The 18,181-nt window shown below is 33.5% G+C and overlaps 1 protein-coding gene across 2 annotated transcripts; it reads right to left on the bottom strand.

The window, feature by feature from the left end:
* Positions 1-4,823: 4,823 nt before the first annotated feature.
* LOC121253693 (UPF0481 protein At3g47200-like) lies at positions 4,824-6,599 on the bottom strand. Of its 2 annotated transcripts, none has more exons than XM_041153700.1 (2): positions 6,351-6,599; positions 4,824-6,283 (listed from the first exon to the last, which is right to left on the bottom strand). In XM_041153700.1, the coding sequence occupies exon 2, from the start codon at positions 6,248-6,250 to the stop codon at positions 4,922-4,924; it is 1,329 nt and encodes a 442-aa protein (XP_041009634.1). In that variant the 5' UTR covers positions 6,251-6,283; positions 6,351-6,599; the 3' UTR covers positions 4,824-4,921. The 2 variants fall into 2 exon arrangements, with proteins under 2 accessions (XP_041009634.1, XP_041009635.1); XM_041153701.1 differs by having other exon boundaries at positions 6,377-6,599.
* Positions 6,600-18,181: the final 11,582 nt, after the last annotated feature.

Here is an 18,181-nt window from a genome sequence, read left to right as displayed (position 1 = left end):
ATCCTCAACCTCATTAACAAGTTAGACCAGCCATTTCTGTTGATATGGTGAGCTTTTCCTGTGTATATCACCTATTTTAAAGCTACCCATTATCTTGTATTGAAAAACAAAGTGTTCAGTATATGCTTCCGTGATGTTAAAGAGGAAGATACTATCATACTCTTGATGTGTTGTATATAAAGGTTATTAGTAAATTACCATCCCCTTGGATACTGTGCAAATGAGTAGTGATAATGGCAAGACCTTGATTGAAAAAAAAATTCGGACCATTTCAAAAAAATTTCCCCTTTTCTTTCCCTACTTGGTCTCTGCCTCCTTGTTGCTCAGCTTTGTAAAATTAAATTAAGAAATTCCCGACAGCATATATTTAATGGTGTAGGTTTGTAGGAGGATGATCTCAAAGTCTACATTTGTAGTTTCTTTCCTTTCAAATTTGAGTATTTGATTACGGCATCAAAACCAATAAGGTGGTTTACTGAGAACCTGTTTTATGAAAAAAAGGGATGGTATTAAACAAAGGAAGAACTCATGGCAAGATGGAGTATTGGGTACCAACTGCGCTATCCAACCAAACTTGAACTACACCTACAAGTTTCAAACCAAAGATCAGATTGGGTCCTACACATATTTCCCCTCAACTTTGCTTCACAAAGCTGCTGGAGGATTTGGAGGACTCAATGTATATGAGAGAACTCGCATACCGATCCCTTTTCCAAATCCTGATGGAGATTTCACCTTACTTGTTGGTGATTGGTACAAAACCAACCATAAGGTTAGCAAGATGCAATGTTTTTACTCTTAGGTCACAATCACATATATCATTAATCTCTTTAAGTGCAATTTTTGGTAGATGATTACATGAGCCCAATTTTGCTAAAACTCACTTCTTCTTTACTAATTCATTAATTTTCTTTAATCATTCTTGGCAATGCTAATGTCCGCTGTAGGATGTCAACATCTATAGCAATATATAATTTTGGAAACACGAAGCTTCTCTCTTGAGGAGCTGTGCCATCCTTTCTCTAACTTGCAAATTCTGAAATTTTAAAGGTCTAAATTCAACTCTAATCATCTCAATATTACATTCCAACTGATAAATTTAGGGCTACATGCTACCTCAATCTAGTTGATAGTGTAACTGTTTACATTTTTGCAAAACTGAAAACAGTACCTATCTTGTTTAGACTTTTTCTCATGAGTTCTCATGATGTTTGCAGACATTGCAGCAATCTCTGGACTCGAGAAAATCTCTACCATTTCCTGATGGCGTCCTTATAAATGGTCAGGCTGAGAATACCTACAGTGGTGACCAAGGTCATCCTCAATAATTAATTGAATATATTCTTGATTCACTGAATTAGCTCTTAGCCAGATTTGATTTCTCTAAGTAAATCTTATCTAGCCTCTTATGGAAGATGTTTTACTCACATCTATTTGCTTGTTGATCTTCCAAGAAAAGACCTTATGTTCAGGATCTCAAATGTGGGCTTGGCAATCTCATTGAATTTCAGGATTCAGGGCCACAAATTGAAGTTAGTTGAGGTTGAAGACTGGCTCTTACCTTTGTTGTGGCTGTCATGCCCTTTTTGGCATTTCTTGGATTTTTCAAGTCTTTTGTGATTTTATAGTGTAGAAGAAGAATATTATCATCATGTGGCTTATTATAATATATAGATATTACATATGGATCTCTAATATGCATAGTTTGGGTATAGTTCATCAGGGTTAATCTTGTGGATTTTTTTTTTATGATTTTGTGAAATATCTTTTCCGGCAATTAAAATTCGCCGGAATTTTTTTTTTGCAAATTAAAATTATATCGCCGGAGATACTTTTACCGGCGATTTTGTGGAATTTGCGGCGAATATAAGTCACTGCAAATAGTTTTACAGCGATTTAAGTTGTTCGTTGGAATATAGCTTATTATTAACGACAATTAATAAACTTTTAACAACGACCATAATTCGCCTCAAAAGTTTTATCGGCGATTAAATAGACAATTGAAATGGGTATTTACAGCTTTTTATTTGGAATTTGAGTCGAAAAAAAATCGCTGGAAAATATAACATTTTTCACAACTATTTTTGGCTTCCATTGGGGTATAGATCAGAAACGGAGAGATAATATCGGCGAACATGCAGCAATTTTTAAATTGCTGGGAAAAGTCAATAACGGTGATTTAGGGACTTTTCCCAAGGAAAATAATCGCTGGGAAAAGTCACTTCTCTTGTAGTGTAGATTTATCTATTTTATCGGTTCAGTATAATCATCTTTTAAACTAGATATTGTGGTTTTGGAAATGGAGGTATTCTTCTTTTCCTAGCTCCCTGTTGACGTTAGGTTTGAAAGCTAGTGTAACTTTGAGGATTTATTTTTTGTTTGTGCTTTTGCAGACTAACAATAATTTTGATGCTAAACCCATGGTCATGCTTAGATGCAACTATCTAGGTTAGTTAGAAAAAATCTACACATCTTCCTACTATTCACACAACTGCCCACACACCACATTATTTTTTATTATTATTTTTTCTTTTATCAAATATTTAATATATGAATAAAGAATAGAAAAATTGAATTAATTTAAAAAGAACAAATTCAAACAAAAATTTTAAAAATATTAAAAAATTAAAAAAATGTGGTTTGTGAAGATTGGAGAGGTTGTGTAGCATTGCTCGGTTAGTTAAGTTGATTTATTGCCAACGCAGATTCACATATGTTTACATGATTCACATCTATCATTATTGTGATGTATTAGAATTGAATCTCAGCCCTTGTTTTGTTTGCTTAATTTTTGTATTTTCTTTTCAATTATACCTGCATCCAACTTACACCAACTTCAATCTTAAGCTGCTACTTGTATGTTGTCTTCTATATACTTTCTAGCTTATTGGGTTGTTAGTTCTGGCAATTTAAATTGTTGTTCTATACACAAAAACCCTCCAAGATACTAATGAATTCTGATATTTAAGAACAATGGAAGAAATTCTATCCAGGTTAGTTAGAAAAAATCTAGACATCTTCCTACTATTCACACAACTTCCCACACACCACATTTTTTTTAATTTTTATTATTTTTTTATTTTATAAAATATTTAATATATGAATAAAGAATAGAAAAATTGAATTAATTTAAAGAGAATAAATTCAAAAAAAATTTAAAAATATTAAAAAATTAAAAAAAATATGGTGTGTGGAGATTGGAGAGGTCGTGTAGAGGTTGTGTAGCATTGCTTGGTTAGTTAAGTTGATTTATTGCCAATGCAGATTCACATCTGTCTACATGATTCACATCTATCATTATTGTGATGTATTAGAACTGAATCTCAATCCTTGTTTTGTTTGCTTAATTTTTGTATTTTCTTTTCAATTATACCTGCATCCAACTTACACCAACTTCAATCTTAAGCTGCTTCTTGTATGTGGTCTTCTATATACTTTCTAGTTTATTGGGTTGTTAGTTCTGGCAATTTAAATTGTTGTTCTAAACACAAAACCCTCCAAGATACTAATGAATTCTGATATTTAAGAACAATGGAAGAAACTGGAGCATCATCTTGCTGACATAGCATTGTTTCTTACAGTAACTACTCTTTTACCAAACTAAGCCTTAGTTGAAGACTTTATTTGTAGATTTAGGGCTCGTTTATTTTCGCAGATGAGATGAGTTGAGATTAGAGTTAAAAAGTTGAATAAAATATTGTTAGAATATATTTTTTAATATTATTTTTATTTTGAGATTTGAAAAAGTTGAATTGTTTATTTTATTTTGTATTGGAAGTTGGGAAAGTTGTAATGATTAGATGAGATGAGATGATATGAGATGTTTTCTGAAAATAAAAGAGTTAAGTGATTTTCTAGTGGGCCTCAGAGTCAGCTCTTTTGGCATGATATTATAATTCAGTCTTTAGATTTTCAGATTTTCAGAATTAAAACAACAATCAATGTGAGGGGTTAGTGCACTATTTAGGTGAATTAATTTTATCTTACAGTTATATATACATATATTATTTATAAGGGTCTCTCATATATTATATAGCTTGGGTATAGTTGTTTGATATAGGAATGTGATTGTGTCTCTATTAAGTGTGTAGGATCATAGGTCTTTAAAGGAACCAACAAGGCTTTTTGAGGGCATGGAAGTCGTAGGGCTTCATACCAACTGGGATATTTAAGCACTTGATAGGCTCATTTGCATTTGGTTATGCATTTAAGCATTTGACATGAGTCCTTTTTTTTTTTTTTTTTCCCTTTTCTGTTTTTAGGTCTTACTTGTTTGCCCTCCAGAAAAGGAGCTGCCTCTCAAATACAAAGATCTTCTTTCATTTTGTTTGCTGGAGGCTTGGAGATTGGGTGTATGCTTAATGGATCATATGTTGAATAGATCTCTTCATTAGCAGCAATTTATTACATATTTGCAATGACTATAAATCACCGCAAATATGTTTTCCCAACAATTTAATAAGCAAACCGTACATTTATGGTGAGAAAAATCATTGAAAAAAGTTATTAATTACGGCAATTTTTTTTATATTTGTTGGGTTAAAACAGAAGTGAGCAAAGGACATTCAGCGATTTTTAATTGCTGGGAATACTCAAATGCGGCTATTTTAGTACTTATTGCGGGAAAAATCGAAATCTTTCAATTTCACATTCTTGATACTTATCCAAAACCTCTATTATGTCTTTTAGGTGGTTTTTTATATTTATTTTTGTACGTTGATGAGGTGTGCGCTTACCATATGAGCGCCCAACAATGTGTCCTGATGCAGAGGAACTAATTTGAACTTGTCAAGTTGTAGCCCACAATCCCACATACCCCTAAATTCATAAACAAAAGAATTTCTTTTAGACAAAATTTTTCAAAATAAACTGAAGAAGAATAAAAGGTATCCGATCGAATGCTAGCTATCATTTACTATTATCAGAACAGATTCCTCCTCTTTGATGGTAACACTGAGACAATAGAGCATATAGCTTGCGTTAAAGTGAACGCCAACATGAGAATAGCAGCAATGGTGGCAACTACTCTCCAAGGAGTGCTAAAATGATCACGTTTCAAGATAGCCTTCCAACGATTCCAATTGCTATCATAGAATTCAACTATATCTCTACAAAGACGGCGATACTCAAGATTCATGGATGAATATTGGACATTTGTGCCTAAATTATTGATAAAAGTTGCATTGTCGTACTCTCCCATCCCATTAACGAGTATGTTCTTTTCAGCAAGTAAAGCCACATCTTTGCCTGTATCAATAAGGAAATCCAACAAGAGAAAATAATCAGTAATATATGCTTGTGTTGGATAGTGACATTGCTCCAAAGCCATGAGGTTTCGAGCAAATATCTCCGTGGTATTGTCAATAGTAAAGCGCGGGATTTCCAACACTCCGCCTTCATGATATTTTAAGTTAAGGTAGCACTGGCTTTCACTCTTCTTAAAGGTCAATCCTGCCTCAGCCAGCTTCGTTGCACAGTATATTTTCTCAACCCTACTGTCAGGTTGTCTTTCTGATAGAGTTTCGGGTGGAGGTAGATAAAAGATTCGGATCAAATCAACAAAATGAATTATTCGATTGAACTGATCGGAATCAGAAGGCTTATTTTGAGTGTTGAGAAAGCCAAAGTAGCGAAAGGCAACCTCAATGAAGGGACGGTAAATTCTATGAGTAACCAAAACAAGCTGATATAAATCGTTAAGAATAAAGAAGGGAAGTTGATTTTCAAGTAACAGAAAGTCCAACTGCATCCTAGCAGTTATCCATGGTTTTATAACTGTTCTATCCTCATCTGTCCATTGCACTGGGAACATGTCTCTCAAGAAATACTCAATAATGAAGGCCGCATCAAGGAGTATCATTGTCACAAACTCATCGCTGTCAAGTTCAATGGTTTCTGCATAACATTGACGAATTGCTGCTTCTGAGCCTTTTACAATTCTTACTAAATTCTTCAGGTGTGTTTTGGCTCGTCTCGCAAAATCGTCCAGATATCTCACTTTATACTTTTCCAGGATTTGTAATTTCTTGTTGGCGTGGTGAAAGGGGCCTATGGAAATAACTTGTGGAGTGTAGGCTTCTTCATTCAATTTGCGCAAGTGATGTGGAACCTTGTAGATACAACGTTCTCCTGGTAAGTGACGCCTCGAACTTTCTAACAGTTGTGTTATTCTAATTACCAAATGTTCCCCTTGATCTGCTGAAGCATTTTGATCATTTCGTTGAAAATATGTACCATATGATTGCCCCATATATCTACAAACTTCCCTTAAAAAATTAAACCCCTGATGAAAAACACAAATATTAATATTGTCACGGGCTAGCTAGCATTTAATGGTAGAAACAACGTATAGAATGAGAGGAAGAGATGATAGGACCTGCGGCTCGATCGTATGAAAAGCTGTGAAAGCTTCCGTGCTGCCGGCGTGAAGGGAAATGGTGTTGATCGATACCGCCTCGTAATTGCAAATCAGATCTGCTTTGTTCCTCCCTGATAACAAGAGTACTGATGCTTTCTTTCTTCTCTCTCTCACACGCAAACGCACATATGCTTTATATTTTCTTAAATAAAAGTGACTTCTTCTGATCAATACCCTTTTTTTAAAGCGTGAGGAATTATTTGCTTAACAGCTTCTCTTCTAAATACACTTTTAATAAAAAAATTCGACCACTTTTTTTAAAAGGTAAGCAGTGCTGTGATCATCACCATTCCTTTCCGCCTCAAAATGTCTGTTTTTCTTTATGCTTTTATATTGAAAAAGATTAATTACACAGTGAACGTGGCCGGCAGATAAAGACGCGTCTTTATTGTTTTGGACGAACGCGTCTTTATCGTTTGATGGTAAAGATGAACGTGTCAAGGTAATTACAGTGAAAGCAATGAAATTCCTAAAATATTCAAGCCCTAGCTAGCTGAAATATTATGTTTTCCAAAAATTTAATATTATTTCTATTTAGAAAATATATGGTGGTTGCCGGCCATGAACAAAAGATATATATTGCTACATTTACAAAAAAAAAAAAATTATACAAAATAATCTCATAAACTGACATATCTTCATCTAATCTTTAGATCTACTTTATAATTAAAATAATTTTATAATTTGACGAATTATATCAAGTCACATCAATTTGTAAGATTACTTTTGTATAATTCTTTTATACCTAAAATATTTTTTATATCTTTATGAACGATGCTAGAGCTTAGAGAGGGACTACCGACTGTATAATGTTTTTTCTTTTGTTTTTTTTCCTTAAATTCTTTTAATTTCTTTAAATACTTTTTAAAATTTTTAAAATATAAATTTATTAAAAAATAATTCTTTAATTATTAAAAATAAGAAGATAAAAACAATGGATGATAATTATCGATTGCCACTCTCAGCGGCAACTCTCAAGTCTCAACGCATTTTCCTATCTTTTATTCTTACATTCCTCGCCATCCCGAATCCCGATGACCACGACAAGCCAAAGAATAAGGGATTGAATTTAATAAATTTTCTTGAAGATTGGCATATGCAGTTGCTATTGACAAAGAAAATAAGAACAAAGTAGTAGTTTTTTTTTCCCGCTCAAGCATGCGTATAATAGATATAATAAATAGTTATAATAGACAAGATTTAATAGAGTAAGAGTTTTCAACAATTACCCTAAACAAGCAAATACTACACAAGAAAAATGAAACAAAGAGGACCTGGGCCAATGACTTGGCTCCCACCTATTTCCTATAAAGAGGAGTCACTTAAAGCGATTTTGACACATGCAATCTGATAAGACGATAAAATTACGACTGAAAGTAGTAGTGGATTGTTGTACTTTGCTAATCTAGATTGGCTGATGAGATTTGCACTACCTCTTTATCTTATTTCTTGGTTAAGATAAATGAGAACATAGAAAAATAGACAGAAAGATGAGTTGACTCACCAGTAGACGACTCACCAGTAGACGACTTTCACTGACTCTGGAGGTCTTCCCACGTGAACATAGGAAACGCGTCTTTCTTTTAATATATTTAATCCGCATCTTTATTCTTTTAGATCAACGCGTCTTAATTGTTTGACAGCAAAGATGAACGCGTCAATGTAATTACAGTGAAAGCAATGAAATTCCTAAAATATTCAAGCCCTAGCTAGCTGAAATATTATGTTTTCCAAAAAATTTATATTAATCCCAAAGTTATAATCTTTAGAAAATATTACATGGTGGTTGCCTGCCATCACCTATATATATATATATCACAGGTCATATATAGGCCGGTGGCCGGACCATCCCAAAATGGAGCAGTCTAGCCACAACCGTAAAGCCAATATACATGTTGCGGCTAGAGTACTAATGCTGCCATGAGGGTGGTCAGACCATAAACTTTATTTTTTAAAAACTTAAGCCAAAATTAGAATAGTTACAACTCTATTTTTTTAAAAACTGGTTATTTCTCATTTTCATAAATTGTTATTTTCATGAAATAATTATTCATTTATGAGAATGTAACCAATTAACAAAAAACAGCTCTGTTCTACCAACCAAACACATATTAAGCAAATGGTTTATATTTTTTTCTAACACATATGTACATGATTACTCCCCGTCCTTACGCGCAAGTATATATCTTTCGTGTCCTCTTTCACGTGCATAACACTAAACAAAAGATATATATATCTTCAAGGATGGATGATGCTAGACCATCACAGAGAGGGTGTAGAAAATCAAGTAGAAGATATTGTGGCTGAAAATCAGGAAGATTCAAACCATCTACTAGCTGCCGATCGATATCAATACTTCAAATAAGGGATGAGGAAGCCGTGATCCTGTAGTTTTGATTTTGGTTTCCATAACTGACAAATTCAAATTCAAATGTATTTAAGTACTGCTGGATCGAAGTTAACATAAGATTGTAAATATTTATCTATATATACACTATGTAATCTGCTGATGTTATCTATCCAAAAATCACTACAACACAATTTATCTTTTGTGACAGAGTAAACTGTCACCTAAAATAACCAAAACGTTACTAAACATATTTGGTGACGGTTTGAAACCATGACCGTCACCTAATGTGCTTCTTAGAAAATAATTGGTGATATTTACTGTTGAACCGTCACTAAAAAATATTTAGTGACGGTTGGAGGTGATTCATTTGATGTAAGGTTCAAACGTTCCCTTTTTTTGTAACCGTTGAGATCTGTCACAGAAAGTAACGTTCAGACGTCCAATCTAACGTGCGAACATCAACCCGACCGATTGGCATTCGAATGTCAAAAGTTTACGTTCGTTGATTATAGTTCGAATGTATCATATTTATGTTCGAATGTTTATACATCTGAACGTTAACTGCAATAAATGTTTGAATCTTTGTTCGAACGTTAACGGACCATTATTCGAACGTAAGGGGTATAACGTTCGGACCTTAGTGCGAATGTTAACGAAGAAGTATTCGAATGCAAGTGGTACGTTCAGAGGTTTATTTGAATGTTAATTGCTTAAATATTCGAACGTTGTGTTCATTTGAGGGTGAGTACGTTCGAACGTTGAGTCGTATGTTCAAATGTTATGTTATAATTTTGTGTAATTATGTTCGAACGTTGGTTCAAATGTGAACCGATGTTCGAACTTTTTTATTTACGTTCGAATGTATGGATTAGAAATACTAATTTTATAAAATTAAAAACATACCAATTGTATCATATTACACACCATCAATTAACAACTAACAATATCTTATAAAGTTTCAAAATTAGATATAAAAATTTGTTAGATACACTGATAAAATTGATAAAATTTATTTCTTCTTCTTTCCTCACCCACCGTGATTTTGTTTCAACGAGATAAGACCCTCCATTTGCACCATCATTTTCTGTTGTACTTGCTTTTGGAGTTCACTACGTATTCTTTCCTCCTAGACTCTCTGTTGGTCCTTCAAACGCATCTCTAAATGAGACTGTCGCTCTAAGAAAGACTCTAGCTCTTGCTGTCTTGACCTCATATACTCATTCTCGCGTCGTGTAACTTCTAAATCTTTGGTAGGATTACTAATTTGTGAAGTCGATGAGGTTGGGGAGGATAAACATCTATGCTTGAAAGATCCCAAATCTCTTGCCATACTAGACTGCGGCCGGGCACTTGCATGAATATGTTTATATCACTGGGAGAGGATTCCCTAGAAGCTGACTACATCTCCATCATTTTTCTTGCAATTTGAAAGAAACACATAATAAGTAAACGTATTAAAAGAAATACAAATAAAAAATAAATTATTCACATGTTGCATAATTTATTTAACAAAATTAACATCACATAACATAATTATCTGCAGCGGCAGGATTTATCCACTCACTATGCTCATTAGTGTGAGCAGCAACACAAACATGAATGAGAGAAAAGTTTTCAAGATCATCATGTTTCTAACAAAACGACATTAGAAATTTTAAAAAGATAATGTTAGTACTTAAATAAAATAATATCAGAAAAATAAATGAATTCTATAATTTTTTAGTTACCATTTTTTTAGCAAGACGGTAGAATGACATTAAACTTGCACGATGGTGGAGAATCAGAGCGAATCTCTTCTGTGCATTTGTAGAATGAATATAAATGTAAATAATTAAAGGATATAATTCTAGAATACCTGATAATCTGGAGATGCGAAAAGATCACAATACTTTCTCCAATCGTCTAACTTCATCTGCTGGAAATGGGACTGCACGGCCTCTTCCAACGTCTCAACTTCTTGAAGTGGTCATGACATCGTCCCTTGTGACTTCGGAATAGTCTAACCATCAACTCATTCACAGTTCTCAAATCCTCACTACGGCCAAAGTCGAGGTCGAATTCATCCTAATAAGTGAATTAGGTCAAAAATATAATATACTAATTTAGGTGAAAAAAATGTACTGTCAAAGTAAACTCACCAGCACACAATTTTGAATGTGCTCCTTAATCTCATTCGGAACATCTCACCATGAGCATACATGAAATGGAGCATAAGCTCTTACTACTATGCCAATATAGGAGGAAAGCGTTGCTACACTATCATCCATTCCTCCAGTGAAATTATCAAAAATGGTGATCTTGAGTTTTTCGTGCCTTCTATTTTTCTCAAGAGAGATATCACGTGTATAGCCACAACCGATACAAGCGGATGCATCAACTATATGACAATAGTATAATTATAGTTATATAGTTATTGAGACAAAAGTATTAATTATATAATTAATTATCAATGACATTTCCTTACTAGTAGGTGTCGACTGTCTATTGTTCTCTTGTGTGTTAACTTGATCTTCAGGAACGATATCATGTGTATAGCCATAACCGATACGAGCGGATGCATCAACTATATGATAATAGTATAATTATAGTTATATAGTTATTGAGACAAAAGTATTAATTATATAATTAATTATCAACGACATTTCCTTACTAGTAGGTGTCGACTGTCTACTGTTCTCTTGTGTGTTAACTTGATCTTCAAGAGCGAATTCCTTGGGTGGGGAGTCCTCAATGGGTTCGGGACTTAGACTTGGCGGAGAAGGTACATTTCTTCGTTCTCTTTGTGGCGGCATCCTTGAAAAGGATTAATAATAAAAAAAATTAATTAGAAGAAATTATGAAAATTATAGTATTCTTTAGTCACCTATATGAATAAAATCTTTAGTACTTTTAGTCTTCATCTTTGGATGTTTTTTCCATACTTGTTTCAGAATCTCTCTCAATAACATATTCGTCATCATCATCAACCTTTTCTTCGTCCTTCTTATCCACTTCCTCCCCAGATTTTAATTCGTCTTATTCTTCTAACTCTTATTCTTCTTATTCTTTCTCACTTACTTGAATTGAATGATCATTTAATATGAACGGGTCGAGATGGATGGGTGGGGCGTCATCTCTACACAAAGGGAACAACTCGAGTGCACCAAGGTCAACAAACAAGTTAATACCCTCTCCATCTTTCTGATAGGCCTCTACAATCGGAGTGCCATCTTCATTTCTACTATTCTCGTAATCTGCACTCATTCAAGCTTCATATATATTTCGAGGGATAAATTCTTATACAACTCGCCAAGTTATCTCTCCACTATCTTCATTCGTGCTTTTCATTGGATCAATCAAGTAATAAACTTGGGTAGCTTGACAAGTCAATACGAATGGATCATCTTTGTACTATTTAGATGAAGTATTGACACTGGTAAAGTGATTCTCCCTATGTATCGAAACCCAACCTAGATCCCACCAATCACATTTAAAGACATGTGTTATAGACCCACCCAGATATGTCAATTTGATAATATCATATATGACACCATAATAGTCAATTTCATCTGTTCCATAACTCCCCTCATTCAGCACTCTAGAGTTTTGAGTCTTTCTATTATATTTACGGTCTAGAGTATAGAATCTATAACCTCGAACCATACATGTAGTGTATCGAAGTGCTCTATTTGAAGGACTACGAGCCAATACATACAATTCAGGAGAAACTGATACTAGATCACAAGCACGTTTTTCCAAAATCTAACAATAGAAATAATATATATTTATTAAAAGTTACCCAAAGTTAAAAGTTTCAAAATGTAAAATATATATATAGTTTTAGTTCATACATGTTGTTCAAACCATCCGGAAAATTCTTCCTCGTGTCTTGCCTCTAAATTCTCTACGCCTTCCGTCCTAAGTTTGTCCATGTGCTCACTGTATATAAGTGCAAAAGAATATTATTTTGAGCACAAAAGTTATAGTTAAATTTGAAGAAACTAGAATTATTCGAAGCATGCAATGACATACTTGAGATAGTCATTAATCTCCCGGCAATTATTTAGCACATACTACCGAACTTTACCAAACTCTCCATCAATTAAATGATAACCCGTTTGTGTACTCAAGGGTCGTACATTCTAGATAAACACTAATAGCTCACAAGGAGGAAGAACAACAAGATCAGCATTTTGCCCATCATGTCTCACCACAAAAATATAGAGAGCAAAATGTTAATTGTTCATCGTGTATATAGGCCACTGCTATTGAACCCTTAACTCTGGCATTATTCCCAACAGTGCGCTTCAATCAACCAAAATATCTTTCAACTAGATACATCCAACGGAATTGCACTGGTCCACCCAACAGTAACTCTTAGGGTAAATGTATTTCTAAATGGACCATGACATCAAAAAATGATGGTAGAAGATCTACTCAAATTTACATAGTATAGTAGTAATGTCTTCTTCCAGTTTTTGCAACATACCTCAATTTACTACTTGAGCGCCCAAATATTTAAAAAACATACAAAGTTCGGATATGGCGACACGTACATTAGATGTCAGCTTCCCACAAATTCCCATTGATATTAACTTCTATAAAAATACGTGACAGCCATGACTTTTCAATCTACTAATTTTTCAGTCATCAGGGCTCATGCATCTACTGATATTTGAAGTATAGCCATCTGGCAATTTCACACATTGCAACTATTTGTAAAAGTCCATCCTCTCCTCCCTCGTCATCGTAAAACATACGTGCAACAGGACCATCCGGTTGTCTTCAACCCACAAATGTAGATTATGTTTACTTCACATTCTCTCAAAATCTTTCCTCGTCTTGATCGTGTCATTCGTCTTTTTGTTAATGCTCATCAATGTACCCAGTATATTATCACATATATTATTTTCTATGTGCATTACTTCCGAACTATGTCGCAACATGCAGGAAGACCAATACAGCGAGTAAAAAAAATATTACGCTTTGTCTAATTCAATTCTACTGCGCCTCGTTTTCTCTTGTTCTTTCTTTGACCTTTGCCAAAATTGTTCGCTCTAACATGTACCAGTTGTTCCACTATATCTTCCCTAGACAACTCATTTGCTGCAATTCTATCGTCTACTCTCCCATCAAACTTAACACGTTCTCTCTCCATGCATGATTTGCTGGTAGATAATGTCGATGACCCATAAAATACAACTTTTGAGAATATTTTAACCACTTACTAGCAGTTACTTTACTAACATCGGACATGCTAACTTCCTTTTATTACTCCAGCCGAAAAGATTCTCATATGCCGGAAAGTCATTTATGATCCATATTACTACAACATACATCTACAAAGATGTCAACGTGGATGCATCATAAGTTCTGGCGCCTGTTTCCTATAACTCTCTCAGCTTTTCAATCAACGGTTGTATGAATACGTCAATGTCATGCCCAGGTGATCTCAGGCCGGGGATAAGTAAAGTTAACAAAAAGTTGGGCGCCTTCATGCACCTCCATTGTGAAAGATTTTATGGAATCAACACTACAGGCCAAGTGCTATAACTTGTATTCATATTCCCAAAAAGGTTGAATCGATCGGTTGTGAGTCCCAGGCACACGGTCTGAGCTTCTATCCCAAACTCTAGGTATTGATTATTGAAAGATTGCCACGTAAGTGAGTCAGCTAGGTGCCTCATATATGCGTCATCCTTAACTCTTTTCTCCTTATGTCACCTTATATCGTGAGCTGTATTCTTATACATATATAGTCTTTGCAACCTAAGTCTCAAGGAAAAATATCGCAACACCTTAACCGGAACCCTTACACCTCGACTCTCGGCATACAGGACATGCTTGTTTCTCCTCGTTCTCCTTCCAAAACAAACACAATCATTCTTGCCTGCATGTATGGACTTGTATTCAAACCCTAATCCCTTTCTCAATTGTTTCGCATCATAAAAGTTCTTCGACAATGCAGACCCTTTGGAAAGTACCTTGTTAAATAAGTCCAATATCATGTTTATTACTTTCGTCGACATCCCACACAATGACTTAATGTGAAGCAACCGCACAATAAATGACATTTTGGAATGATTTGTACAATCTTGATAAAGCTCGCGCTTTACATCTTTCCATATTGCAGCGAAATTTTCAAAATCAGTCCCTCGGCCACTTGAGGCATTGTCGTCAACCTCATCCATAAACATCCTAACTTCAATGTCACCCAACATCTCCTCCATCTCATCCTACTCATAATTATCATCCACGTGCCACAAATAATTTGGATGATCGAGATTGTTTATACGACTCACCATGCAGTACCCATCAGGTATACGCCAAATCCATACCGTTCACAAATATATGACTTTCAACTTCATCCAACCCTATCGCACATAAATTTTTATACCCTCAAATGGACACTTAATGTAACCGCGACCATCAGCAAAGGCCCGAGTAAAATCAATGAAGGTTCATACTCCAACATATTTATAATATCTAACATATTCACAATATCCAAACATATTCACAATCAATTATATAACATATTCACAATATCCAAACAACATATTCACAGTATCCAACATATTCACAATCAATTATATAACATATTCATAATATCCAAACAACATATTCACAATATCCAACATATTCACAATATCCAAACATATTCACGTACTCACATTTTCACATACACACATACTCACATTTTCACAATAATATTCACAACAAAATGTAGAAATATATCTAGCAATTTCCTCACAATGTTAATCCCCAACAAATGTCAAGCTTCAAAAACACAATACTAGTTAGTACAAATTAATTAATATATAGAAAAATCATAACATTATTCAAAATAAATAAATAAAATATAATACTAACTGCACAATGTTGAACTCTTTTCTCTCTAACGCTCTCTCTCACTCTAACTCCTCTCTCACTCTCCATCTCTCTAACGCTCTTCTCTCTCTCTCTCTCTCTAACGCTCTCTCTCACTCTCTCTCCCTCACTCTATCTCTGTTTCAGTGAAATAGAGTTCTCCAAGTGAGGAAGGCACAGATTAAACGCCCCAGACTTGTTTGGGGCGACATGATTTTTTTTCATAATTTTTGGACTTATTGAAGCGGCTTGGCCACTGCTGTTGGTCTTTTGTTCTCAAATGACAACGTATTGAAGGTGTCATCTAGCTATTGCAGCGACAACTTAAATGAAAAGTCGTCACATCAAATATCCGGTCAGTTCGAACGTCATTATATACGTTCACACGTTACGTGAAATTTTGGTTCCCGCTGAAAGAATTGCCTAATTTTTAACACTCACAAATGTTTGAATGTACAATAGTTTACGTGCGAACATTACGTTAATAATCCCAAAATAAGTACAAATCACACGGATTAAGTTTGAATATATAATTCAAAACGTTCGCATATTTTGTTGATGATTTCACAAGTGTGTGACCCCTAATTCACACGAGAAAGATCTCGCCATTTTTCCATTCATGTTCGCACATCTCGTCGTTACGTTCGCACGTATACGCATCTACATTAGAACGTTAAGTATACATGTTCTAACATAAACATCATCAATTTCTCTTACAAATAATGCAAAAAAAGATAAAGCCAAATTTTTCAAAACGTTCGCACATCAATACAAAATGTTCGAACGTGGATTTGTATTGTTCGAACGTAATTCATATATTTATATATTTTTTAAACAATAGGGGTTTATATAACCATAGTGGTTTACTTATTTATATATTATTCGCTTATAGTATGTTAGTACATAGCATTAATTATTAATAAGAATGTTATTAATTACATAACAACACTGGACTAGTATATATTGTATAGTATATATACTATATATACTAGTACAAGTGCACTATGTACTAGTATAACTTATATACTAGTACATAATGGTATTAGTGTAGCATATATTATTAGCTTATAATATGTTAGTACATAACATTAGTTGTTAATTACATTTTATTAAACTACTTAACAACACTAGACCAATATATATTGTATCTATTTCTTACTTTCTTACTAGTGCACTATGTACTAGTATAACTTATATACTAGTACATAATGTTATTAGTATAACATATATTATTAGCTTATAAAATGTTAGGACATAACATTAGTTGTTAATTACATTTTATTAAACTACTTAACAACACTAGACTAATATATATTGTATCCATTTCTTACTAGTGTACTATATATTAGTATAACTTATATACTAGTACATAATGCTATTAGGATAGCATATATTATTAGCTTATAATATGTTAGTACATAATATTAGTTGTTAATTAGCTTAATTAAATTAATTAACAACATTAGACTAATATATATTGCATATATACTATACTAGTGCAATATGTACTAGTATAACGTGCAAAGCACGTTTGCTCATTTGTCTAATTGAAAATGATGTGTCCAAAAAAATAATATGATGTATAAAAATAGTATTTTTTTTAAAGAAAATTAATTAGTTAATAATTTAATGCCAGGAACAGGAAAATAAATTTTAACAAGCATTATAATAGTAACAAAATGTTACAGTAATATTAATAATATGAAAATTAAAAGATTTTGGATATTTTAACAATAGTTTTCTTAGCAAAATATATAAATTGTATAGAATTCAACCACAATACTCAATGACCCAAAGAGTACTAAAAAAATACAAAATTTTTTTATTTCTATATTGCTCTCACATTTTTTCATTATTAAAGTAAATCTCTTCTATTTTGAAAACTCCAAAAATATTATAATGGTAGAAAATCATTTTATCTAAATAATTTTAGTTAATTAAAAATTCTAATTATTTATATAATTTTATTCTCTTAAAAATATTTAACAAAATTCTATCATTTATTTTCTGTTCAGCACTGTTTATTACTGTAGCACATAGCACTATTAATTACTGTTCACACTGTTTAATACTCTCATTATTATAATACTATTTATTACTATTTACGTTTATAGTCATTTTTAAATTAAAGGAGATAATTTATCATTGAATAAATGAATACGTATATCTTAATTCATTTACCTTTTTCTGACATTGGCAGATATATGGAACCGATTATATGGCATTGGAAGAGGAGGGAGGGGCCTCAGGCTCTGGCATCAAAGAGGTGAGAAATAAAACGTGGGTCAAAAAAGATTGAGTGAGCTACTGCAATTTGGGCTGGGCTGGGGTCATTACTTGTATGTTACTCCTGTTGACTCCGTAGGACTACCTTTATCTTTAATTTTTACAGTTTTTTTTTCCTTCTTTTTACTTTTTGACCCTCCAAGGGGAAAGGAAGTAGGAAGCAGAGGCGTGGAACTGAGCACAGCTTCTTCTGACACTGTATATATCATATACACAGATGCTCTTCTTCATCAATGTCAACAGCATGCATGAAGGTATGGGTGTTCGGTTATAAGATAAGG

This window comes from Juglans microcarpa x Juglans regia, chromosome 2S (genome assembly GCF_004785595.1).
Source record: "Juglans microcarpa x Juglans regia isolate MS1-56 chromosome 2S, Jm3101_v1.0, whole genome shotgun sequence".
NCBI classification, from domain to species: domain Eukaryota; kingdom Viridiplantae; phylum Streptophyta; class Magnoliopsida; order Fagales; family Juglandaceae; genus Juglans; species Juglans microcarpa x Juglans regia.
This window is presented reverse-complemented; position numbering and strand designations above follow the sequence as displayed.